This window comes from Melanotaenia boesemani, chromosome 17 (assembly GCF_017639745.1).
Source record: "Melanotaenia boesemani isolate fMelBoe1 chromosome 17, fMelBoe1.pri, whole genome shotgun sequence".
In the NCBI taxonomy this organism is placed as follows: domain Eukaryota; kingdom Metazoa; phylum Chordata; class Actinopteri; order Atheriniformes; family Melanotaeniidae; genus Melanotaenia; species Melanotaenia boesemani.
Window position 1 is genome coordinate 32,847,222 of NC_055698.1, and position 27,695 is coordinate 32,874,916.

At 44.0% G+C, this 27,695-nt stretch overlaps 1 protein-coding gene across 2 annotated transcripts in view; it reads right to left on the minus strand.

Annotated features, from left to right (window-relative positions):
* myo1g (myosin IG) overlaps positions 1 to 27,695 on the minus strand; it is an 81,525-nt gene that overhangs the window by 33,745 nt on the left and 20,085 nt on the right. For both annotated transcript variants that reach the window (XM_042011948.1, XM_042011947.1), the window contains exons 13-18: positions 17,373 to 17,447; positions 17,122 to 17,254; positions 11,855 to 12,021; positions 11,580 to 11,787; positions 6,924 to 7,147; positions 4,106 to 4,250 (exon numbers count right to left, since the gene is read on the minus strand). In XM_042011948.1, coding sequence (XP_041867882.1) covers positions 4,106 to 4,250; positions 6,924 to 7,147; positions 11,580 to 11,787; positions 11,855 to 12,021; positions 17,122 to 17,254; positions 17,373 to 17,447 — 952 coding nt within the window. The remainder of the gene's footprint in view (positions 1 to 4,105; positions 4,251 to 6,923; positions 7,148 to 11,579; positions 11,788 to 11,854; positions 12,022 to 17,121; positions 17,255 to 17,372; positions 17,448 to 27,695) is intronic.

The window sequence follows — 27,695 nt, forward strand, 5'->3', positions numbered from 1 at the left end:
AGCTGCAGTTTCCAGCAGCTCGATACAAATGAAATCCAACACGGTCCTGATCTCTGCTGGACTCTGCTTGAACATGCAGAAGAACCAGTCCCAGTCTGAACATGCAGGAGAACCAGTCCCAGTCTGAACATGCAGGAGAACCAGTCCCAGTCTGAACATGAAGGAGAACCAGTCCCAGTCTGAACATGCAGGAGAACCAGTCCCAGTCTGAACATGAAGGAGAACCAGTCCCAGTCTGAACATGAAGGAGAACCAGTCCCAGTCTGAACATGCAGGAGAACCAGTCCCAGTCTGAACATGCAGGAGAACCAGTCCCAGTCTGAACATGAAGGAGAACCAGTCCCAGTCTGAACATGCAGGAGAACCAGTCCCAGTCTGAACATGCAGGAGAACCAGTCCCAGTCTGAACATGAAGGAGAACCAGTCCCAGTCTGAACATGCAGGAGAACCAGTCCCAGTCTGAACATGAAGGAGAACCAGTCCCAGTCTGAACATGAAGGAGAACCAGTCCCAGTCTGAACATGAAGGAGAACCAGTCCTAGTCTGAACATGAAGGAGAACCAGTCCCAGTCTAAACATGAAGGAGAACCAGTCCCAGTCTGAACATGCAGGAGAACCAGTCCCAGTCTGAACATGAAGGAGAACCAGTCCCAGTCTAAACATGAAGGAGAACCAGTCCCAGTCTGAACATGAAGGAGAACCAGTCCCAGTCTAAACATGAAGGAGAACCAGTCCCAGTCTGAACATGAAGGAGAACCAGTCCCAGTCTGGACATGAAGGAGAACCAGTCCCAGTCTGAACATGAAGGAGAACCAGTCCCAGTCTGAACATGAAGGAGAACCAGTCCCAGTCTGGACATGAAGGAGAACCAGTCCCAGTCTGGACATGAAGGAGAACCAGTCCCAGTCTGAACATGAAGGAGAACCAGTCCCAGTCTGAACATGAAGGAGAACCAGTCCCAGTCTGGACATGAAGGAGAACCAGTCCCAGTCTGGACATGAAGGAGAACCAGTCCCAGTCTGAACATGCAGGAGAACCAGTCCCAGTCTGAACATGCAGGAGAACCAGTCCCAGTCTGAACATGCAGGAGAACCAGTCCCAGTCTGAACATGCAGGAGAACCAGTCCCAGTCTAAACATGAAGGAGAACCAGTCCCAGTCTGAACATGAAGGAGAACCAGTCCCAGTCTGAACATGAAGGAGAACCAGTCCCAGTCTGAACATGCAGGAGAACCAGTCCCAGTCTAAACATGAAGGAGAACCAGTCCCAGTCTGAACATGAAGGAGAACCAGTCCCAGTCTAAACATGAAGGAGAACCAGTCCCAGTCTGAACATGAAGGAGAACCAGTCCCAGTCTGGACATGAAGGAGAACCAGTCCCAGTCTGAACATGCAGGAGAACCAGTCCCAGTCTAAACATGAAGGAGAACCAGTCCCAGTCTGAACATGAAGGAGAACCAGTCCCAGTCTGAACATGCAGGAGAACCAGTCCCAGTCTAAACATGAAGGAGAACCAGTCCCAGTCTGAACATGAAGGAGAACCAGTCCCAGTCTAAACATGAAGGAGAACCAGTCCCAGTCTGAACATGAAGGAGAACCAGTCCCAGTCTGGACATGAAGGAGAACCAGTCCCAGTCTGAACATGCAGGAGAACCAGTCCCAGTCTGAACATGAAGGAGAACCAGTCCCAGTCTGAACATGAAGGAGAACCAGTCCCAGTCTGAACATGAAGGAGAACCAGTCCCAGTCTGAACATGAAGGAGAACCAGTCCCAGTCTGAACATGCAGAAGAACCAGTCCCAGTCTGAACATGCAGGAGAACCAGTCCCAGTATGGAACAGGCCGTCCTGGACCACCAGGATGGAAACCACCCAGAGAAAGAACCCTTAACTCACACAGAGGCCTGCAGACTCGGACCAGAAAATCCATCAAATCTAGTTTTAAGGTGGGTAAACACATGAGTATTTTCTTATTATGAGGATTATGATCGCAACCTGTTTCCGAGCCGATTGTTTAGACAAATTCACTCTTAACGCACCTCAGACCGCAGGATCTATGATGTAAGACAACCGGGCGGGAAGGGGAAAAATCTTTATGTGTACCCTGGTTTATTAACAAAAACAATAAATAAAATAAATAAATAAACAGTAAACATTTGAGGAAAGAAAATTTGCATGAATAAATTATGAAAAAGAATCAGCAAAACATATTAGTTTTGTTCTTTATTTAAATTTATTTTTAAGTGACTAATTCTTCATTAACCACTAAAAGAAGTTAAACGATTGCAGCTTTTATTTTCATACAAAAATAAACCAAGAAGTCTAAAAGAACCAAAGCTTTATTGAAGATGTTTTAAGGCCAAATCTTTTTAAAACATGTAAAATATTTTTAAAACATTTTAAAGAAATAAATATAAATAAAATTTTATCAAAAACCATTTAAAATATTTTAAAAAAAAATCCCATCATCAGCTCAGGTTCAGATCAGGAGGTCAGCTTGTTGGGTTTTCTGTGCTGTTGTGATTCAGGCTTTCTGCTTCTCATGCTCTAACTCGTGGGCAGCTGGGAATTAAACACAATCACATGAGCGTGGAGCCCTGAAGGAGGCCGGCCAGTCTCGGGCCGTCAGTAAAACCGTGGAGCGACTCGGGACTCGGTCACGCCTGCGCTCCCTGAAGGCGTCTTTAAAGCCACCAAACAACCTCAGATTAGCAGCTAAATGAGGCAACTGTGGGACTCATTAAAGACGGGCTGTGTTCACCAGCACCATCCTCTCCTGGTCATGCCCCGTAGCCTGAAGCGTGTCACATGCACACGTACGATCATAACAACACATGATTTACACGGATCCTTTACACCCCCGCTCATTCAAGCCTCGCTTTGTCAGGCTGGTTCTGGTGAAACATCCAGCCGGAGGCGGGAATGAACCCAGCAGATTTCCCCCGTTTAAAACCAGCCAGGATCAGATGGAAGGACTGGGAGGAAGAGGAGGAATAGTTTTACCTTTACTACACGTTTAAATTCAGTTTCCCGCTTAAATGTGAAAACAGTCCTTATTTTATATGTAAGTAAATCATTTCTTGCTGTGAATATTATTTGCGCTGTTTTAATCTGAATCAAATGAGGAAATGTTAGGTTTGTCTTTTTATAAGAGTTCATCTGTGTGACCGTTTCCTTCGGGGTTGCTTCAGTCTCCCAACTGTTTATTGTCCACACGGCTGACCTCAGCTCTCTCTGTAAAAGAATCATCCAGAAGGCCACACAGATTGTCCTAAACCACGAATTCTGTTTAATGCCTTTGGGACAGCGTTACCTCGCCTCCCCCAGGAAAACAGATTCCTTCTGCCATCGTGCTTCTAAACGCTGCTGCTGGCAGCCAGTACACATGGCCAGGCATGGTATTTATTGTTTTATTGTTTATTCTCCAAGGTAACCCGTGTGTTCGCTGCTTTTGTCCGTACGTGGTTACTGACAGACAGCCTGAATGTTACGTTACCTGTCTGGTAGACCGTAAACTGAACTGCCTTTCAAGGATAAATAAAGCTGTTTGAATTGATTTCTATATCCTTCATTTATCAGTCTAACGGTCCTTTTCTGCATCATATTTTACTCTCGTATTTTAATTTCCTGCCACCTACACGGTAACTTGACGTATTGTAAAATTAAGGTACAATATGAAGAGCTTTGTGATTTAGTACAAGCCTTGTTTTCCCAGGACGCCAACTTCCCCAGCATCATTAACCTGTAGCTTCCATTCCATTCACTCTTTTTATGTTTACATTCTCCATTAAAAGAATGTTTTTTATTCTGAAAAAAACTGAAAGAAGACTTTTTATTGACATGTTTTAGTTAGTTCTTTAGTCGTATATCAGGTCTGTTTTTAGGTCAGTAAAGTCAGTCTCTACAGCCACCGTCCAGGTTATCAGCCCCACCTGTTCAACTTCCTGTTAACCAGCCAATCACATGGCAGCATGTAGTCATGTAGACATGATGAAGACGACTTGCTGAAGTTCAAACTGAGCATCAGAATGAGGAGAAAGGGGGTATGCAGCAAGGTGAGGTGTGATGGAGGAGCCTGAACTCATCTGCTGTGTTTGTGGTTCTCACGTTTGCCAGGTAGTCCCTCTCCCAGGCTCGGCCGACTCCCCAGTCCTTCCTCTCGCCATTCAGCGCCGTCAGAGCCGCCACCTTGGCCCGGACCTCCAGCATATCAGACGGAGGGATGTTCTTCACGATCTGTCTGGCCCACCACCTGATGACGAGGATCAGAGTCAGACAGCTGCAAGGGTAGAAAATAAAATCCCAACAATCCAGAACAGCAGCTGCAGAGAGAACAAAATGTTTCTACAACGGTCGTAAAAATAAAATATTAACAGGTGTAAATTCTCTCTGAAGCTGAAGATAATTAATCTGGACTATCTGGAAACAGGGTTTGTAAACTGTACGGTTAAAGGAAGCTACAGCTGAAACCAAAACCTAACCAGTAGAACAAAATGCTAAGAGGCCATTAGCCCAACAGCTAAAGGCCCATTTCTGCTCCCTTACGTACGTAAATAGTGATGCCCGTTTCAAACGTCATACGTCGCCTTCCTCATACTTCCATGCGTGTTGTGCGTTGCCATGGTTATTAAGTCAGTTCCTCCATTAGGGGGCAGTGCTGAGTTCAGAGTTCACTCCTGCGAGCCGACGTCTGTTTCAGACACCGTTTAGCAGCAGTAATGCGTTGCTATAAACTTCCAAACACCCAACATGATCTAAACACTCGCATGCAGTCTTTCTTCAAAAGCTCGCACAATTTCTACAGGTGTTGTGCTCGTCTTCATTCTTCTGCTTTTTTGTTCCCTTCCTGGTCCTCTTCTTCTTCTCTGGTTTGTTTCTGTTGCTTGTCACATGTCAGCCGACTTCTGCATCTAGCAACACATAGCTAAGCTCCCTAAAAACAGACTAAATTATGCACATAACCGACACAGACGACGGACGAAACTGTCCGTCCGTCTGCATCGAGCATAAATGGACCTTAACTGAAACAATTAGCTTAGCTTAGTAAAAACATCTAAGCTAAGCCCACTAAGTTAGCTAGAGAACTTAATGGCTGTTCGCTGTTAGTTGGGATTCCAGACGGCTAAACATTTTGGCCTAAATATGAATTTATGCTTGGCCCAGTTGTGGCCATGACTTACGACGTTGACTAAGTGTGAGTGTAGCTGCCAGGATGCAGTCACATGACCACCACATGTGGCCCACAAGGAAACTGCCACAAGGAAGGCTTCCAGTATTAGGACCACTTCTGGCCCACAAAATACTAACCAGGCCAACAACTGCATCTGGACCACATGTAGCCCACAGGAGACTTGCCATAATCCAAGCCAGGTGGGCAACTGACATCTGGTCCACTTCTGGACCACACAACACCTGCCAGTGCCGTAACTGAGCCATAACTGCCAGAAGTGCCCCAGATTCGGCCCAAAGATGTCTGCTATCTGGGATGCAGTTTTAAATGTAAATAAAAACAGAATGCAATGACATACAAATCTCATAAACCCATATTTGATTCCCAACAGAACATGCATACAGAGATTCCTCCTGATTCTCTGAATCTTCTGATGATATTCTACACTGTGGATGGAGGATCTTCAAAGTCTGAGCTCTGAGTCATCAGCTCATGTTTTCATCACATGGTGAAACGTCTCCATTTCATCTCTGATGTGATGTTTATCCTCCACTGGGAATAAAATATGTTGATGAGATTCTGTTTGTATTTACATTTTATGGGGGAGTGGTGACTGGAACGAAGGTAGAACAGTTTTTTGCAAAATAAAAGCGATATTTCTAAAATTTTGACCGAGTGTAATTGCAGTTTGCAGGTGTTTCCACTGAACGGTGTTTAGCGAATTAGCTGTTATTCCGGTTAAATCTTGTCTTGTGAGACTCGTCTTTGAGGAGGAAGGAGATTTCTAATTCTTTGTAAAACTCTGCATTTCGCTGTCGTTTGCTATCAATGATGGGACTTATATTTATTTCTTTAATTATTTGTATAAAGATTTCTGTCTCCTCCTGTGGCCTTTAACCCCCAGCTGCTCTCCCGGCGGCCTCATTTTTAATTATTTTACATCTATAGGCTCGTTTCCATTAAACCCCAGAATTGCACAAAAACCTAAATACCAGAATAAAAAACTGTAAATGGAAATCTTTAAATATCGCTAAAAGGTTTTACGCTCTCATGAGGTGGGTTTTCAGACGTGTTGATACAGAAGTATAGCGCAAAAGTGTCATGGAAACACTTTTGTCGCATTTACACATCCCCAGACGTGACGTAGGAGGTCGAGTGAGCAGTTCGTTTCAAGTGAAGATGGCGCGGTGAGTAGACGCAGGAGGAGACCGAAATCTTTTTACAAATAATTAAAGAAAAAAATATAACTGCCATCAATGATAGCAAACAGCGAAATGCAGTTTTATAAAGAATTAGAAATCTTCCTCCTCAAAGTGGAGTCTCGCGGGAGATTTTACCAGAAAAACAGCTAATGCTCTAAACACCTGCAAACCGCAAAATTTTAGAAATATTCTTTTTAATTAGCAAAAGACTGTAATGGAAACTGAGCTTATTAAATCTTTATTTAACCAGATTAAAATCCCACTGAGATCAAGATCTCTCCTGCAAAGATGACCTGGCGAAGTCGTCAGCAGCAAACATGAACGAAATAAAATACATTTACAAAAACAACCAATAATTTCATACAGTGGCTGAAATCAGTTGGATCGGTTATTCAGCTGCAACAATTAAAAGTGGAGGCTCTGCTCAACAGGCAACAACACTTCACACGGGTGGAACTAGGATGGCTCAGATGAATAAACATGATTTCACACAGCGGCCCAGCTGGAAGTGGGTTTACTGGTCTGGAACTGGGCCTGGCTTCATGTTTCTGACCTGCGATGCAGCATCACTGTGATGCTGTGAAACTGGGACAGGGCCGCCGGCGGCGTGGGCCACTTCACGCTCTTCCCGTAGTCGCCCATCGTCCTCACGTTGGCGAAGCTCCGCTCCACCTCCCAGAAGTGGGCCTTCACCTTGTAGCGCTTGTAGCAGCCCATGATGGCGTAGATGGCTCGCATCCGCCGGCACCGCAGACGAGCCAGAGCGCCACGCCAGACCTGAGGGAAAATGCTCCGTTCACACGTCACAGAAACTTTTACACAAACCAACATATGTCTGGAACACGTGGGGGTCAGTATCCTGGTCAAGGGTACTTCAGGTCCTTCAACGCTGACCGCCAGCTTTTATTTCTTACAAATATTGTTAAGTATAAAAATGTTTTATTTACTTTTTGAATATCAAAGGAATAAATGAAGAGAAGGCTGCCTCGCCTGAGTCCCACAGAGAAGAAAGTTTTGCTCCAGTTAGAGATCCGAACTTCCCTGCAGTCGTCAAAGTAGGTCAGGGTAAATGAGGAGGGAATGGACTTTCACTGAGCAACGCAAGTAATTGACTTTAATGTAACTGCGCTCTGGATCTCATTAATTATCCCAATTATTGTTACAGGAAATTAAGATTCAAGCTGACAGATGAATCCCAGTCAGACATAACCAGGAGCCGATTATTCATGAACCGAAGACCAACTGAAACCTGCTCTGATACGCACGATGTGAACGGTAAATTAGGTCTCTGTGTCACTTCACCCAGACATCACATCAGAGCAAACTTATTGAAAACACACTTAAACACTAAAACTCAGAGCCAGTCATTGCTTTACAATCCCAGTATAAACCAGTCTGTAGCAGCTTTTAATCCCAGTATAAACCAGTCTGTAGCAGCTTTTAATCCCAGTATAAACCAGTCCGTAACAGCTTTTAATCCCAGTATAAACCAGTCTGTAGCAGCTTTTAATCCCAGTATAAACCAGTGTGTAGCAGCTTTTTATCCCAGTATAAACCAGTCTGTAGCAGCTTTTAATCCCAGTATAAACCAGTCTGTAACAGCTTTTAATCCCAGTATAAACCAGTCCGTAACAGCTTTTAATCCCAGTATAAACCAGTCTGTAGCAGCTTTTAATCCCAGTATAAACCAGTCTGTAGCAGCTTTTAATCCCAGTATAAACCAGTCCGTAACAGCTTTTAATCCCAGTATAAACCAGTCTGTAGCAGCTTTTAATCCCAGTATAAACCAGTGTGTAGCAGCTTTTTATCCCAGTATAAACCAGTCTGTAGCAGCTTTTAATCCCAGTATAAACCAGTCTGTAACAGCTTTTAATCCCAGTATAAACCAGTCTGTAACAGCTTTTAATCCCAGTATAAACCAGTCTGTAACAGCTTTTAATCCCAGTATAAACCAGTCTGTAACAGCTTTTAATCCCAGTATAAACCAGTCTGTAACAGCTTTTAATCCCAGTATAAACCAGTCTGTAGCAGCTTTTAATCCCAGTATAAACCAGTCTGTAGCAGCTTTTAATCCCAGTATAAACCAGTCTGTAACAGCTTTTAATCCCAGTATAAACCAGTCTGTAACAGCTTTTAATCCCAGTATAAACCAGTCTGTAGCAGCTTTTAATCCCAGTATAAACCAGTGTGTAGCAGCTTTTTATCCCAGTATAAACCAGTCTGTAGCAGCTTTTAATCCCAGTACAAACCAGTCTGTAACAGCTTTTAATCCCAGTATAAACCAGTCTGTAGCAGCTTTTAATCCCAGTATAAACCAGTCTGTAACAGCTTTCAATCCCAGTATAAACCAGTCTGTAGCATCTTTTAATCCCAGTATAAACCAGTCTGTAGCATCTTTTAATCCCAGTATAAACCAGTCTGTAGCAGCTTTTAATCCCAGTATAAACCAGTCTGTAGCAGCTTTTAATCCCAGTATAAACCAGTCTGTAGCAGCTTTTAATCCCAGTATAAACCAGTCTGTAGCAGCTTTTAATCCCAGTATAAACCAGTCTGTAGCAGCTTTTACTCCCAGTATAAACCAGTCTGTAGCAGCTTTTAATCCCAGTATAAACCAGTCTGTAGCAGCTTTTAATCCCAGTATAAACCAGTCTGTAGCAGCTTTTACTCCCAGTATAAACCAGTCTGTAGCAGCTTTTAATCCCAGTATAAACCAGTCTGTAGCAGCTTTTAATCCCAGTATAAACCAGTCTGTAGCAGCTTTTAATCCCAGTATAAACCAGTCTGTAGCAGCTTTTAATCCCAGTATAAACCAGTCTGTAGCAGCTTTTAATCCCAGTATAAACCAGTCTGTAGCAGCTTTTAATCCCAGTATAAACCAGTGTGTAGCAGCTTTTAATCCCAGTATAAACCAGTCTGTAGCAACTTTTAATCCCAGTATAAACCAGTCTGTAACAGCTTTTAATCCCAGTATAAACCAGTCTGTAGCAACTTTTAATCCCAGTATAAACCAGTCTGTAACAGCTTTTAATCCCAGTATAAACCAGTCTGTAGCAGCTTTTAATCCCAGTATAAACCAGTCTGTAGCAGCTTTTAATCCCAGTATAAACCAGTCTGTAGCAGCTTTTAATCCCAGTATAAACCAGTCTGTAGCATCTTTTAATCCCAGTATAAACCAGTCTGTAGCAGCTTTTAATCCCAGTATAAACCAGTCTGTAGCAGCTTTTAATCCCAGTATAAACCAGTCTGTAGCATCTTTTAATCCCAGTATAAACCAGTCTGTAGCAGCTTTTAATCCCAGTATAAACCAGTGTGTAGCAGCTTTTAATCCCAGTATAAACCAGTCTGTAGCAGCTTTTAATCCCAGTATAAACCAGTCTGTAGCAGCTTTTAATCCCAGTATAAACCAGTCTGTAGCAGCTTTTAATCCCAGTATAAACCAGTCTGTAGCATCTTTTAATCCCAGTATAAACCAGTCTGTAGCAGCTTTTAATCCCAGTATATACCAGTCTGTAGCAGCTTTTAATCCCAGTATAAACCAGTCTGTAGCAGCTTTTAATCCCAGTATATACCAGTCTGTAGCAGCTTTTAATCCCAGTATAAACCAGTCTGTAGCAGCTTTTAATCCCAGTATAAACCAGTCTGTAGCAGCTTTTAATCCCAGTATAAACCAGTGTATAGCAGCTTTTAATCCCAGTATAAACCAGTCTGTAGCAGCTTTTAATCCCAGTATAAACCAGTCTGTAGCAGCTTTTACTCCCAGTATAAACCAGTCTGTAGCAGCTTTTAATCCCAGTATAAACCAGTCTGTAGCAGCTTTTAATCCCAGTATAAACCAGTCTGTAACAGCTTTTAATCCCAGTATAAACCAGTCTGTAGCAGCTTTTAATCCCAGTATAAACCAGTCTGTAACAGCTTTTAATCCCATTATAAACCAGTCTGTAACAGCTTTTAATCCCAGTATAAACCAGTCTGTAGCAGCTTTTAATACCAGTATAAACCAGTGTGTAGCAGCTTTTAATCCCAGTATAAACCAGTGTGTAACAGCTTTTAATCCCAGTATAAACCAGTGTGTAGCAGCTTTTAATCCCAGTATAAACCAGTGTGTAGCAGCTTTTAATCCCAGTATAAACCAGTCTGTAACAGCTTTTAATCCCAGTATAAACCAGTGTGTAACAGCTTTTAATCCCAGTATAAACCAGTCTGTAGCAGCTTTTAATCCCAGTATAAACCAGTCTGTAGCAGCTTTTAATCCCAGTATAAACCAGTCTGTAGCAGCTTTTAATCCCAGTATAAACCAGTGTGTAGCAGCTTTTAATCCCAGTATAAACCAGTCTGTAACAGCTTTTAATCCCAGTATAAACCAGTCTGTAACAGCTTTTAATCCCAGTATAAACCAGTCTGTAGCAGCTTTTAATCCCAGTATAAACCAGTCTGTAGCAGCTTTTAATCCCAGTATAAACCAGTCTGTAGCAGCTTTTAATCCCAGTATAAACCAGTGTGTAGCAGCTTTTAATCCCAGTATAAACCAGTGTGTAGCAGCTTTTAATCCCAGTATAAACCAGTCTGTAACAGCTTTTAATCCCAGTATAAACCAGTGTGTAACAGCTTTTAATCCCAGTATAAACCAGTCTGTAGCAGCTTTTAATCCCAGTATAAACCAGTCTGTAACAGCTTTTAATCCCAGTATAAACCAGTCTGTAGCAGCTTTTAATCCCAGTATAAACCAGTGTGTAACAGCTTTTAATCCCAGTATAAACCAGTGTGTAGCAGCTTTTAATCCCAGTATAAACCAGTCTGTAGCAGCTTTTAATCCCAGTATAAACCAGTCTGTAGCAGCTTTTAATCCCAGTATAAACCAGTCTGTAGCAGCTTTTAATCCCAGTATAAACCAGTCTGTAGCAGCTTTTAATCCCAGTATAAACCAGTCTGTAACAGCTTTTAATCCCAGTACAAACCAGTGTGTAGCAGCTGTCAGACTGGGAGGTAAAATGATGTAAAATGAATGTATGAATAGATTTAGCAGCATAAAGGTCGACCAGAAGAAGAAAGCAGAATTTATTACTAACAGAACTTTGTAGAAATAACACACAGACCAACAGTGACCAAACCTTTTCTCATCTCATCGTTCTCTCAAGTCTTTCAGGAGAAAAAATATTGTTATTGAAACAAACACACAACAGAAACTGCGGTGACGATGATGATGGCTGACCTTCTGCAGGAAGAGCACCAGGATGGGGATGAGGGCGGCTCGTTCCTGCTCCAGGGTGAAGAGAGAGCGTGGCGTTCGTACAAACAGCTTGGTATGACCATACGCCACATCGTCCTGGAAACCGTGTTGCGTGATGATGGCCTCCACGGCATCCCTGTCTGAGTCCATCAGGTGGTTCGGCCAGGTGTATTCACACGTCATTTTATACCTGGACAACAATCAGTGTTAGAATCAGGGATTATGGCCCAGAAAGTAAGACATGTTGATTCTCTTACCGCTGCAGGAAGCGAGCGTATGGCTGCCTGTAGGCAAAGCCAGCCCTGCGGACCATCACGTTCTCCAGAAGGCCCAGGTAAGCCACCTGGTGCTGGCAGCGGGCGTCGTCAAACAGCACCGGCGACTTCATCTCGTTGGGTTTTATGCATCGCACGTAGTACGGCTCCTAAAAACAGGACACAGCAATGGAAACAACTGAAATTAAACTAGCAAAAACAATAAAGATCTGAAGTTGAAGGCCAGTTTCATTCTGGTCCTTGAAATTCCAGGAATCACCAGAAGGCGGCGCTCTAGAAGCGCTCTGGGAAATCATTGTGGTCCCGAGTGCAGGAATTAATCCTGCATTTTTTACAAACCCCTTTATTCATTTTATATCGATCCTGTCCGTAGGCTGTCAGATCAGCCTCTGCCAGAAACAAGCAGAATGAGACTCTTCCGCCCTAAGCCCCACCTTCCCGTGATGCAGGTTGCCTCTGATTGGTCAACTACCAGGAGTAGTTGTCAGAAGTGCGCCCTGTTTTCATCAAAGAAACGCTGGCAGAACTCGTCAAGTAATATAAATATTCAGTAAACAATGTCAACACAAAACATACAGCCGTTCACGTTTAAGCCCGAATCAGACCCCGAAAACAAGACGAAAACCGAAAACCCACGGCAACCCGCAGTGACTCGGCAACCCATGGCAACCCGTGGCGACTCGGCAACCCGTGGCAATTGGGCAACCAGCAGCAACTCGGCAACCAATGGCAACTCGGCAACCTGTGGCGACTTGCCAACCTGCAGCAACTCAGCAACCCAGCAACTCAGCAACCCGCAGTGACTCGGCAACCAGCAGCGACTCGGCAAGCAACGCCAACTCGGCAACCTGTGGCGACTTGCCAACCTGCAGCAACTCAGCAACCCGCAGTGACTCGGCAACCAGCAGCAACTCGGCAACCAATGCCAACTCGGCAACCTGTGGCGACTTGCCAACCTGCAGCAACTCAGCAACCCGCAGTGACTCGGCAACCAGCAGCGACTCGGCAACCAACGCCAACTCGACAACCTGTGGCGACTTGGCAACCTGCAGCAACTCGGCAACCCGCAGTGACTCGGCAACCAGCAGCGACTCGGCAACCCACAGCATTTCTGTGAGGGTCGGGTTGGGTTTTATGTCCCCCATGGTCCAGATTTCTCTGGAAGACATCCACGGGTCGGGTTTGGTGATCATCCTAGTGGGTTCAGGCGGGTGCAGGTTGGTGAAACTAGACCGTGCAGGACTCTGCAGAAGTGGGAGCCATGGTTAACATCCGTGCTCACCTTTTTCTCCATCTCCTTTCATTCATGAAGTGATTTTATTGGTTCAGAGTGAGCACGAACTTCCACAGATAAACAGACATGAAGCATCCATCACTACGTCAACACTACGCGCTATGCGACATCCTTCATTTAAAAAATCTGATTTGAGCTTTAAGACCTGCAGGTTGAATGTAGCCGTGAGGCATAAGGCAGGTTAGACACGACGGCTCCTTGGCCGACTTCATGCAGCGTTGTTTGGCTGCAGGCCTGTGAAGAGCCTCATCTTTAAACATGTGTTATTATCTCTTGCAGAATATTAAATATGCAGCACAGATCAGAGCAGGATCACATCATTAAATCATTTCCAGTGGCTCATGCATTAGTTTGCATACTGACATTCAGCTGAAGCGTGTCCCATGACATCCCAGACAGCTGGAGGAATCCCATTTATCCCACAGTTGGCTTTTTATGTGGGAAACTTTTGTTCTGGAATTAATGGATCAGAGACAGAATTATCTTCATTGAACATGGGATTTTTTTGTCCTTTAACGGTTAACAGATATAAAAAGAGTTTGTGCAACACCTCAAACTATTAAACACGAGGTTAGTCAGAGTCCTGAACCGGAGTGGATTTTATTGACTGATGAGACTGTTTTACCAACTACAGAGGCCTCAACAGAGATCAGGCAACTAAAGACGTTTAGTTCTGGGATAAAGCATCAAGAGAAGTTCAGATACGACTAATTGTGCAGGATTTTTCACTGGAGGTTCGGGACTGACGGGAGCTGGAGATGCCAAAGGACCAGAGGAACATCTGGGAATCTCTGGGTTTCAGATTTTAACACGTCCTCCATGCCTGCATCAGACGCTGCAAGAGCGGACTTTACAGACCACTTCAGAAGTAAAATCAATGCTAATAAATCCAGGCTTTTATCCCAACCACATGTTGACTTTGACATACATGAAGCTTTGTTTTTACCCGAGGGAACACTGGAGTTTGTCCTGGTTGATGCAAAGATGCTTGGTCGAGTTTTCTCCCAACTAAACCCAACAGCCTGTCTCTTAGACCCAGTTCCCACATCACTTTAAAACATTTTATGGTTTCTTTGAGCCTGAGCTTTTAGACATGGTAAACTCCCTTCAGACAGGCGTCTTCCCATCTGCCTGTTGAACGGTGGTGATGAGGCCCCTTCTGAAGAAGAGGAATTTAGATCCAAACATTCTTGATAATTATTGATCTGTATCCAACTCACCGTTTTTCAGTAAAACCAGGACAAACCCCGGTACCGAGACGGCCTTTTAAAGATTGTTAATGACCTTAGACTTCCAGAAACTTTCTGTCTTTCTGTTCTACAGGATCTAAGCGCCGCCTGGTTTGGCCTATAAATTCTCTAACTTTGCATTCTTAACTTGACTGTTTAGCTTCACAGATCGAAACATAGTCGATCTAGGACTCCATATGAAACCGGCCACTGCTCAGACTGTCATTTAAAAATACCAATATGAGTCACATATGGTCAAAAAACTCAGAATTGAGTTGCAGAGTGAACGGAGCTTTTCTTAAATTCCAGACAGAAAACATCTCTTCATGTTAATAAAGCTGCTGCAGTAGGACCAGACATGGAGGAAGAGGCCTGGATGCAGCCTCTGCATGAAGTTCCTTTGGTTCAGAGCCAGTAGCAAGAAGTTTGAAAGAGAAAAAAAAAACTGACACTGTAAAATAATTAACTGTGCTAATTAATTAATGCATTAACGTGTTACCATGCCCAGCACTAAAACTAATACATAATTTAATATATATATATATATGAACATTATAATTACCAAGTTTGCCTCATTAACGAACGGGAAAAGAAAAGTATATTTCTACAGAATAGATATATAGATTTTATAGATATTATTGTATCATTTTTATAGGCCTGTGATGAACTGGCGACCTGCCCAGGTGTACCTGCCCAGGTGAACCTGCCTCTCGCCTGATAATTGCTGGGATGGACTCCAGCTTTCCCGCGATCTGAACTGGACCAGACGATACAGAAAATGAATGGACTGATTTTTATAGAATATAAAAAACATGATCTATTCATGTTTATAATATAAAGAATATATATTTATATTATAAACTAAATAATAATAATAATAAATCTTTATATTAAAAATATTATACACTATTTTATAAATGTCTTTATAGAATAAAAGCAAAAATAAATAAGTCTGAGTTTTAACTGAAAAGAGGCTGAGCTCAGGTGCAGGACATGCTGGCCTTCGGTCAGCCAGAGCAGGTGAGCAGCACATTTTGTTGTCCAGCACACCCCCGACCTCCCCACAGCGAGACAGGATGCAATCCACCAACGCTGCTGCAGGAAGCATGCAGCCGAGACGCGTTCAAGCTGGAAGGCTGTCGTCTCTGTAGATGAGTTACGATCCCACAGATGCTGGACTGTTTCTGTCCGAATGTGGAGAAAATCTGAACCAAACATTTGAATCAGAAAATAAAATTACAGATGAAGCTGGTTTGGTGTGAACTGCCTGTTAGTGTCAAAGAAGAAGACACAACACCTTAAAGACAAAATTGGCTGTTATATCGCTGTTGTGTGATTTAATTGGGATCCATGGTTCCAACCTGGTTTCCACAAAGCTGGAACTGCCAGATTTTACAGGAAACATCAGTTAATCAAATTATTTAGTGCTTTACTGAAAGGTGACCAAAGTGCTTTCCAATAAAAAACAGTGCAAACAATAAAATTAAATAACATGTCGCAGTTTTTCTGGGTTTTAAAAACCCTAAAAACTACAGTAAGTCTGTTAGACGTGTAGCAGGATGGAAGGAACATCTTAGGTTAAACTAAATGTTTGTTTTTTTGTTTTACACTTTTCTGTAATTATAAATCTTAGATTTTTTTTTGTTTGTTTGTTTTTTTGTTTTACACAAAGATAAAACAGTGAACAGAGAAAACAGTCCAACTCCGCTAATAAAAACTAGCAGACTAGCTAATAAAAACATTTAATGAATATTTTATTTTTAGAAACAAAGTTTCAGAGCACTTATAGACATTTTTGGTCAACTTGAGAAGTTTCACGCTAACATCTAGCTAACAGTTTGATCTGAACTTGATTAAACATGAAACGGTTTTCTAGGATTAAAGAGTTCATTTAGCTGGTGAATGAAATGAATTTATGTAGAAGAAGCAGCAGGAGGCAGCCAGACATCCTTAATGTGATCTTCATCACTTCCTCTCTTTATGTCTCTGGGGATTTGCTCTGTTTTGGAGCCCCTAGTGGATGAGGGGGGAACTGCAATTTTTTGTACTTCTGCATAGGCTTCACATTTTACCGGCGGAGGCTGCGCTTGGTGTGAATAAGCTCTAAACAAACCGTACCATCCATGGAGGCGGACCTAACAGAACTAGTGTGATTATATAATAATAATTTGTATTTCTACGAAGTGTTATGAAACTGAAGCTTCTGGTTCTGCAGTCTTGAAGTACAGACACCCTCTCTACCTGCAGGTCAGGCTTCAAACTGTCCTTTCCAATGAGTCTTACAGTTAGAGGTGGTCTAGCCATCCCTTAGTTATGCTGCCATAGGCTGCTACCTCCTACTCATCATGGTGGACGTCCGAATCATCACAATCTTGGAACATGGAATTATCTCACTAAACACTTTTTCTCTCACAGGCTTACCTTTTCATTTTTCCCCTAAAGACATGACGTACATTTTAAAATGTAAAATGTGAACGAAATGAGCAATTTGATTTTCAGGGAACTTTTAGAAAACTGGCTGATGGAAGACAAAGTAGCTGAAATTTGAATGAAGTGAATTTATAATCATTTCATGATAACTGTTCCTGACCAAAATGACTCAAATTAAAGCATTTTTAGAAAACATCTATAACCTGCTGATGTCCAGCCAGCAGCATTTTTAAACTGGATTTGTGGGAATTAAATGATCAGAAGTTGAGTTCAGAGGAAGTAGTCTTGATACTGACCTTACAGGCCAGTTTATCAACCAAAGCCACTATGGAGTTCTTGAAGAGGGTGGCGGCGGTCTGAGGTCTCTTGGTGACCTCCGTGATGCTCAGCTGACCATCTGGCCACATCTCCTTCAGGACTGGATTGGCACTATCGCAGGAAAAAGCAGAGCGTTAACTAGGCTAACGCAGAGTGACCAGCAAACTATTTATACTTTTAACCCAGAATGCTGGTTTTGGAAAAACTGTCAGTGACGTGTTCTTCGGACCTGTTGAACATCAGACGCTTGAAATCCTGGAAAAGCAGATCCTTGTTTTTGTCCAGAAAACCTTCAACGGAATATCTGCAAGAGACGCACAAGGAAAATGATGAGAAGAGCTCCAAAAGGATGTCAAAGAAAGAGAAGCTCAAAAGTCGATGGTTTCACTGCTTCTGAAACCAGGAACATGGTGAATTTCTCTCCTCGGCTCGTGTGCAGACAACATTCCCATCATTCCCTGTCTGCCTTTCACACAGACTGCTCGGTGAGTTTGGATGCAGGATCAGCTGGAGGTCATGGAGCACTGCGAGGCTCGGTTACAGAAGCTGCAGGGGAGCCGCCCGGCCGCGGGGGAGCCGCCCGGCCGCGGGGGAGCCACCCGACCGCAGGGGTGTCGCCCGGCCGCGGAGGAGCCGCCCGGCGTGGTGTAAGAAGCAAACCCCTCCACCCTTTTTTCCTCATTTACACAAGGTGTCCAGTCTGGATGCTGACATGTGGTCATAAACAGTCCAGAGAGAAGTTCAGCTTTTTATACAGAATTATGATAAAAATACAGTTTCTAATTGGCTTAAACTGAAGAATGACCAGATGCGACTGAGTAAAGGTGAAGAACATGACATTTCTGCATAATACTGCAGCAAACTGAAGAAAATAAACAGCTGGTGTTGACCGAAAGAAGTCCAGCTGTTTACCAGTCACATGACCATACAGAGGAAATACTGACCAGACGGACAAAATAAGAATAAAAGAGATCCACCTGTAAAGACGAGCACAGCTTTCAGCCAAGTCAGCTCGTTATTTATTTACTAAGAAAAGGACAGTTAGACCCAAACCTATAATCTCATTTATCTAACAGCCATTCATGGACATATTTGGGTTTTTCTGAAATCAAAGCTCTTTTTACCTTTATAAAGGATAATTTCAAAACAAATTATGAGCCCATGAATTGGAATTGAAGATGTGGCCTCCATGTACAGAACGGAGGGGACCAAGCAGCAGCTTTTTACCGTCCATCTCCGGTCTGAATGAAGGCCTGAAAAATATTCTTTAACTTTAACTTCAGGATAGATCAGTCATCAGATGACTTCCTTAGAATAACTTTCTAAGTTGTAATGAAATGAAATGAAATGAAAAATACTTTATTAATCCCAAAGGGAAATTCAATATTGTAGTAGTAGTAATTTTTTAGTAAAACAATCACATTAATTAATTAAGGGCTTTGTTCTTCAGCCTGATAGCTGCTGGAAGGAAGGATCTTCTGTATCTCTCTGTCTTGCATCGGACTTGAACAAGCCTCCCACTGAACACACTCTGTTGTTTCGTCACGGCGTTGTGTAGGGGGTGTGAAGGATCTTCCATTATCTTCGTCAGCTTGTACAGAATTCTTTTTTTGATGATCAACTCCAGCGGCTCCAGAGTTACTCCAAGCACAGAACCGGCTTTCTTGATCAGTTTGTTAATTCTTTTCAAGTCTCTGGTTCTGATGCCGCTGCCCCAGCAGATTGCTGCAAAGCTGATTGCACTTTCAACAACAGACCTGTAGAACATTTGCAACATTTTGGTGCAGACGTTAAAAGATCTCAGCTTCCTTAAGAAGTAGAGTCTGCTCTGACCTTTCTTGTAAATGTACTCAGTGTTGCTTTTCCACTCAAGTCTGTTGTCCAGCTGAACTCCAAGGTACTTGTATTCCTCCACCACCTCCACCTCCTCTCCCATGATGGAAACACTTCTATGTGTGTTCTTGTATATGGATATATTATATATGGATATATTAATATCCACACATGCACACATCCGGTCATCTTCAGGAGCGCTTTCACCCCTGAACACCTGAATTATTTACAGTCGTACAAAAACAAAATAAATACAGTAAGAAAATAACCAGCAAACAAATACAATTAAATATTACATAAATTATTAATAACAAATATGAATTCATATTAATATTATAATATATATTATTTAATACATAAATAAAAGTAAATGAAAAAAATAAATGATTAAATCTTATATTAAACCTTAAATGAATCAATAAAAGAGAATGAAATTAAATTTAAAAAGACCAGCAGAGGCTTGTCGCGAGGCATAAAAGGGTTAATCCTGGTGTGATAGATGAAGCAGGTGGTGGAAACCTTCCTCAGAGGTTTTTCTCCATATTGACATGACAGCATCACACAGTTGCTGCAGGTTTGTCGGCTGCATCCATGATGAGAATCTCCCGTTCCACCACATCCCAAAGCTGCTCTACTGGACTGAGATCTGGTGGCTGTGGAGGCCGTTGGAGTCCAGTGAACTCATCGTCATGTTCTAGAAAGCAGGTGGAGATGATCTGAGCTTTGTGACATGGTGCATTATCCTGCTGGAAGTAGCATCAGAAGATGCTCCACTGTGGTCATAAAGGGATGGACATGGTCAGCAACAATACTCAGGTAGGCTGTGCTGGTTAAACCAGGACACGTTGGTACTAAGGGGCCCAAAGTGGGCCAAGAAAATCTCCCCCCACCATCACACCAGCAGCAGCCTGAAGCGTTGATCCAAGGCAGGATGGATCCATGTTTTCATGATGTTTCCAGCAGATTCTGAGCCTAACATCTGAATGTGGAGCTGAAATGGAGACTCATCAGACCAGCAACGTTTCTCCATCTTCTATTGTCCAGTGTTGGTGAGTGTGTGTGAATTGTAGCCTCAGTTTCCTGTTCTTAGCTGACAGGAGGAACCCGGTGTGTCTTCTGCTGCTTCCTGGTCCAGATAACTGCTGCTCTGGATGTTTTCTCTTCTTCAGACCATCTCTGGAAACCCTGGAGATGGCTATGAGTAGAAATTTCAGCCATCCTCAGACCAACCCAACAACCCAGAAGATACAGGAAGTCAGAACTTTGCTTTAAGTGATGGATGTTTTGACACAGCTGCTCTCCAACAGACTCACACTAAGTTTAAAACATTGAAAAATAATTATTTAATCTTCTATGTTAAAGAGAATTTTTAAGAACACTGATGTAAAAATCTTTATAATTAAACCTGTGACCACCTCCCTTCCACTCACATTCATGCCCTCAGCCTCCCTCTCTGACAAACAGAAAAGCACAAATGCTCAGCAAGTCACGTGCACAGCTCTGTGCATGGCCGTGTCCTTGCATGTCACATCTGCAGGCGCACGGGAGGACGACGGCCTGACAGATGTGGCCCAGGGACGCCTAAAATCACCTGACCAGATTCTGAGGAGCACAGCGAAGAGAGACGGAAGCTGAGAAATACTCAAACAAGCTTCAGATAAGAAGCTGAGGCTGGTGCAAGGTGAACGGGACAGGATAGATATAGTGGTGCAGGAAGTTTTATTTCCTCAAAGTGCTGCATGTGCAGGCTGCAATGCTGCAGGGAATAAAAAGTGTGGACAGCGGAGTCAGGTGAGGGCTGCAGCACTGAGGCATGAAAAGTGGAAGCAGAAAGAGAGACAAGGAAGAGGAGGAGGGAGTAAAGTAGGTCAAAGCTTGTGATAGTGGTGGTTTGGTGACAGCGGAGGAGAGGGAGGGGCCGCGGGTGGCGAGGATGAGGGTATATTTAGCCTCAGATGGGATAGGATGAGACGGATGGTGCTAGAGGTGACATCTCAGCTGGAGAGAACCCGACGTGGCCCTGAGATGGGCCGAGGCCGGGTGACGTGGACGCAGAGTGACAGACAGCCATCTGTCCTCTTATCCAGCTCGCCATGTCCACATGAGAGCAGCCAGGGTCCAAGATGTACAGCAGCTGGATTTCTGTCCAGTTTTCAGACAAAAAGCTCAGCTGGAGGTCCAGCTGGGTCCAGCTGAGCTTCCACTGCTCAGCAGCATTCTCCTGCTCATCCGAGTCGGTCCCGTGCTTCCTAAACCAGCGTACAAGCGGACATGTTCACAAATAAACAGCCCTCACAATCAACGGCATGAAGGCAGGACAACAGTGTGACATGACGGCAAACATAAATCTTCTAACTGGAAGGCCGGAACAGACGTTTTTAAGAAAACTTAAGGCAAAGCAGTTTATTTAATAAAGTTTAAATAATAAAAGGCAGCAACACAGAGCAAGAATCACAATAAAATCATAAATTACATTAAAACGATTAAAAGCAAGATGAGTTAAAAGTTACCGTGAAGATTTCATGAGAAAAAAAATGTTTTAACCTGGATTTAAAAATGTCTACATTTGGTGAAAGCTTCATCTCCACTGGCAGCAGAACAGCTAAATGCTGCTTCTCCATCTTTAGTCTGGACTCTGATCTGGACCCTGGTCTGGATTCTGGTCTGGATTCTGGTCTGGACCCTGGTCTGGACTCTGATCTGGACCCTGGTCTGGATTCTGGTCTAAGCCCTGGTGTGGATCCTGGTCTGGACCCTGGTCTGGATTCTGGTCTGGACCCTGGTCTGGACTCTGATCTGGACCCTGGTCTGGATTCTGATCTGGACCCTGGTCTGGATTCTGGTCTAAGCCCTGGTGTGGATCCTGGTCTGGACCCTGGTCTGGATTCTGGTCTGGACCCTGGTCTGGACTCTGGTCTGGACCCTGGTCTGGGCTCTGGACTCCAGATACCCTGGTCTGGACTCTGGTCTGGACCCTGGTCTGGGCTCTGGACTCCAGATACCCTGGTCTGGACTCTGGTCTGGACTATCCATTCTGGGATGTAAACAATCAGAAGGGTTTAAAATCTGTTCTGTGACAGGAAACCAGTTCGAACTGGAAACCAGTGTAAAGATGTTATAACTGGTGTGATGTGTTCAGATCTCTTAGTCCTGGTTAAAACTCCAGCAGCATCTGGATGAGCTGCAGATGTTTAATGCTCTTTTATTTTTTTAAATAAAGTTTTACATTTACAACAGCATGTGGTCACACTACAAAAAGTACTGTGATATTTTCTTTACTACTGAAGGAAATCTGGAAGGACGAGCACAGTTCTTGGCTGAAGAACACCTTTACTGGGCTGGGTGGCCCCTGATATAACAGGAGGGGAAACTGGATTTAATCAGAACGACAGCCCAGTAAATCTGGGTGAAAAGTTTTCAGTCCAACACTAAATTCTTCGTATCCACGTTTGACCAGTTTAACGTGACACAGCAGGTAATGTTTGTTATGCTGGTTAAAGAGCCGAGAGTTAATGAATGAAATAAAAAACAAGCAGATCACATAGACGGGGCCCTGCAGCCTAAAGATGATGAAGAAAAGCGATTTATTTACCAACGTTTGATAACTTATAACCTGATTAGTGTTTTATTTTCCAGTGTGGATTCTCAGTGAGTAAAATCGGTTTACATCGATGCTCTGGTGTCTGACGAACATGAAAACCAGAATAAGTGAGAAACCTTCATCAGGACCTGTCTGAGGCTGTCAGTCCAGATGTCCACGAAGCTGTCCATGTCTCGACTTTTAGAGAAAACATCCTATCATGGCTGCCCTCATTGTGTTTACCCTGCTGGACGTGTAACAGCTGGTATTTTATTATTTTATTTATAACTATTATTTTGAAATTCTAACTTCGCACTATTAATTCCTTTAAGCATTTTGATTTGGGATTTTTCTTTTTAAAAGATGCATCAAAAACCTGTTTGAGGAAACGTGAGGAAATGAGCTACTGAAACGCGCTACTGAAACATGCAACTGAAAAGTGTTACTGAAACGCGCTCCTGAAACGGGTTACTGAAACGCGTTACTGAAACGGGCTACTGAAACGGGCTACTGAAACGCGTTACTGAAACGCGTTACTGAAACGCGCTACTGAAACGCCTTACTGAAACGGGCTACTGAAACGCGTTACTAAAAGGGGCTACTGAAACGCGCTACTGAAACGGGTTACTGAAACGCGTTACTGAAACGCACTACTGAAATGCGTTACTGAAAAGGGCTACTGAAACGCGCTACTGAAACGGGCTACTGAAACGCGCTACTGAAACGGGCTACTGAAACGCGCTACTGAAACGGGCTACTGAAACGCGCTACTGAAACGCGCTACTGAAAAGCATAACTGAAACGCGCTACTGAAACGCGCTACTGAAACGCGCTACTGAAACGCACTACTGAAACGGGCTACTGAAACGCGTTACTGAAACTCGTTACTGAAACGCGCTACTGAAATGCGCTACTGAAACGCGCTACTGAAACTCGTTACTGAAACGCGTTACTGAAACGCGCTACTGAAACGTGTTACTGAAAAGCGTAACTGAAACGCGCTACTGAAACGCACTACTGAAACTCGTTACTGAAACGGGCTACTGAAACGCGTTACTGAAACGGGTAACTGAAACTCATTACTGAAACGGGCTACTGAAACGGGTTACTGAAACCCGTTACTGAAACGGGCTACTGAAACGGGCTACTGAAACGGGCTACTGAAACGCGTTACTGAAACGCGCTACTGAAACGCCTTACTGAAACGGGCTACTGAAACGCGTTACTAAAAGGGGCTACTGAAACGCGTTACTGAAACGCACTACTGAAATGCGTTACTGAAAAGGGCTACTGAAACGCGCTACTGAAACGGGCTACTGAAACGCGCTACTGAAACGGGCTACTGAAACGCGCTACTGAAACGCGCTACTGAAAAGCATAACTGAAACGCGCTACTGAAACGCGCTACTGAAACGAGCTACTGAAACGCACTACTGAAACGGGCTACTGAAACGCGTTACTGAAACTCGTTACTGAAATGCGCTACTGAAATGCGCTACTGAAACGCGCTACTGAAACTCGTTACTGAAACGCGTTACTGAAACGCGCTACTGAAACGTGTTACTGAAAAGCGTAACTGAAACGCGCTACTGAAATGCACTACTGAAACGCGTTACTGAAACGGGCTACTGAAACGGGCTACTGAAACGCGTTACTGAAACGCGCTACTGAAACGCCTTACTGAAACGGGCTACTGAAACGCGTTACTAAAAGGGGCTACTGAAACGCGTTACTGAAACGCGTTACTGAAACGCACTACTGAAATGCGTTACTGAAACGCGCTACTGAAACGAGCTACTGAAACGCACTACTGAAACGGGCTACTGAAACGCGTTACTAAAACGCGTTACTGAAACGCGCTACTGAAACGCGTTACTGAAATGCGCTACTGAAACTCGTTACTGAAACTCGTTACTGAAACGCGCTACTGAAACGCGTTACTGAAACTCGTTACTGAAACGCGTTACTGAAACAGGCTACTTAAAAGCATTACTGAAACACGCTACTGAAACGCGCTACTGAAACGCGTTACTGAAATGCGCTACTGAAACGCGCTACTGAAACGGACTACTGAAACGCGTTACTGAAATGCGCTACTGAAACGCGTTACTGAAACGGGCTACTGAAACGGGCTACTGAAACGCGTTACTGAAACGCGCTACTGAAACGCCTTACTGAAACGGGCTACTGAAACGCGTTACTAAAAGGGGCTACTGAAACGCACTACTGAAATGCGTTACTGAAACGGGCTACTGAAACGCGCTACTGAAACGGGCTACTGAAACGCGCTACTGAAACGCGCTACTGAAACGCGCTACTGAAACGGGCTACTGAAACGCGTTACTGAAACGCGCTACTGAAACGGGCTACTGAAACGGGCTACTGAAACGCGTTACTAAAAGGGGCTACTGAAACGCGCTACTGAAACGGGTTACTGAAACGCGCTACTGAAACGCGCTACTGAAAAGCGTAACTGAAACGCGCTACTGAAACGCACTACTGAAACGCGTTACTGAAACGCGCTACTGAAACGTGCTACTGAAACGCCCTACTGAAACGGGCTACTGAAACACGTTATTGAAACGCGTTACTGAAACGCGCTACTGAAACGCGTTACTGAAACGCGCTACTGAAACGCGCTACTGAAACTCGTTACTGAAACGGCTACTGAAAGTCGTTACTGAAACGCGTTACTGAAACTCGCTACTGAAACGGGCTACTGAAACGCGTTACTGAAACGCGTTACTGAAACGCGCTACTGAAACTTGCTACTGAAACGCGTTACTGAAACGCGCTACTGAAACGGGCTACTGAAACGCGTTACTGAAACGCGCTACTGAAACGCGTTACTGAAACGCGCTACTGAAACGCGCTACTGAAACGCGTTACTGAAACGCGCTACTGAAACGCGCTACTGAAACGCGTTACTGAAACGGGCTACTGAAACGCGTTACTGAAACGCGTTACTGAAACTCGTTACTGAAACGCGTTACTGAAACGGGCTACTGAAACGCGTTACTGAAACGCGCTACTGAAACGCGTTACTGAAAAGCGTAACTGAAACGCGCTACTGAAACGCACTACTGAAACACGTTACTGAAACGCGTTACTGAAACGCGCTACTGAAACGCGCTACTGAAACGCGTTACTGAAACGCGCTACTGAAACGCGCTACTGAAACGCGTTACTGAAACGCGTTACTGAAACGCGCTACTGAAACGCGTTACTGAAACGCGCTACTGAAACGCTCTACTGAAACTCGCTACTGAAACGCGCTACTGAAACGGGCTACTGAAACACGCTACTGAAACTCGTTACTGAAACGCGTTACTGAAACGCGCTACTGAAACGCGCTACTGAAACGGGCTACTGAAACGCGCTACTGAAACGCGCTACTGAAACGCGCTACTGAAACGGGCTACTGAAACGCGTTACTGAAACGCGCTACTGAAACGGGCTACTGAAACGGGCTACTGAAACGCGTTACTAAAAGGGGCTACTGAAACGCGCTACTGAAACGGGTTACTGAAACGCGCTACTGAAAAGCGTAACTGAAACGCGCTACTGAAACGCACTACTGAAACGCGTTACTGAAACGCGCTACTGAAACGTGCTACTGAAACGCCCTACTGAAACGGGCTACTGAAACACGTTATTGAAACGCGTTACTGAAACGCGCTACTGAAACGCGTTACTGAAACGCGCTACTGAAACGCGCTACTGAAACTCGTTACTGAAACGGCTACTGAAAGTCGTTACTGAAACGCGTTACTGAAACTCGCTACTGAAACGGGCTACTGAAACGCGTTACTGAAACGCGTTACTGAAACGCGCTACTGAAACTTGCTACTGAAACGCGTTACTGAAACGCGCTACTGAAACGGGCTACTGAAACGCGTTACTGAAACGCGCTACTGAAACGCGTTACTGAAACGCGCTACTGAAACGCGCTACTGAAACGCGTTACTGAAACGCGCTACTGAAACGCGCTACTGAAACGCGTTACTGAAACGGGCTACTGAAACGCGTTACTGAAACGCGTTACTGAAACTCGTTACTGAAACGCGTTACTGAAACGGGCTACTGAAACGCGTTACTGAAACGCGCTACTGAAACGCGTTACTGAAAAGCGTAACTGAAACGCGCTACTGAAACGCACTACTGAAACACGTTACTGAAACGCGTTACTGAAACGCGCTACTGAAACGCGCTACTGAAACGCGTTACTGAAACGCGCTACTGAAACGCGCTACTGAAACGCGTTACTGAAACGCGTTACTGAAACGCGCTACTGAAACGCGTTACTGAAACGCGCTACTGAAACGCTCTACTGAAACTCGCTACTGAAACGCGCTACTGAAACGGGCTACTGAAACACGCTACTGAAACTCGTTACTGAAACGCGTTACTGAAACGCGCTACTGAAACGCGCTACTGAAACGGGCTACTGAAACGCGTTACTGAAACGCGCTACTGAAACGCGTTACTGAAACGCGTTACTGAAACTCGTTACTGAAACGCGTTACTGAAACGGGCTACTGAAACGCGCTACTGAAACGCGCTACCGAAAAGCGTAACTGAAACGCGCTACTGAAACGCACTACTGAAACGCGTTACTGAAACGCGTTACTGAAACTCGTTACTGAAACGCGTTACTGAAACGCGCTACTGAAATGTGCTACTGAAACGCGTTACTGAAACGCGCTACTGAAACGCGCTACTGAAACGCGTTACTGAAACGCGCTACTGAAACGCGTTACTGAAACGCGCTACTGAAACGCGTTACTGAAACGGGCTACTGAAACGCGTTACTGAAACGCGTTACTGAAACGCGTTACTGAAACGCGTTACTGAATCACGCTACTGAAACGGGCTACTCAAACGCGCTACTGAAAGGGCTACTGAAATGCGTTACTGAAACGCGCTACTGAAAGGGCTACTGAAACGCGTTACTGAATCACGCTACTGAAACGCGTTACTGAAACACGCTACTGAAACACGCTGCTGAAGCTCTTCTATTAAATATCACAGAGTAATATTTTAATATGAAGCTCTGTTCAAACATGGAGAACATGAAGCTAAATGAAACAACCTTCAGAAAGCATCTGATCACTTTTAATGGCTGATTAGTCATGATAA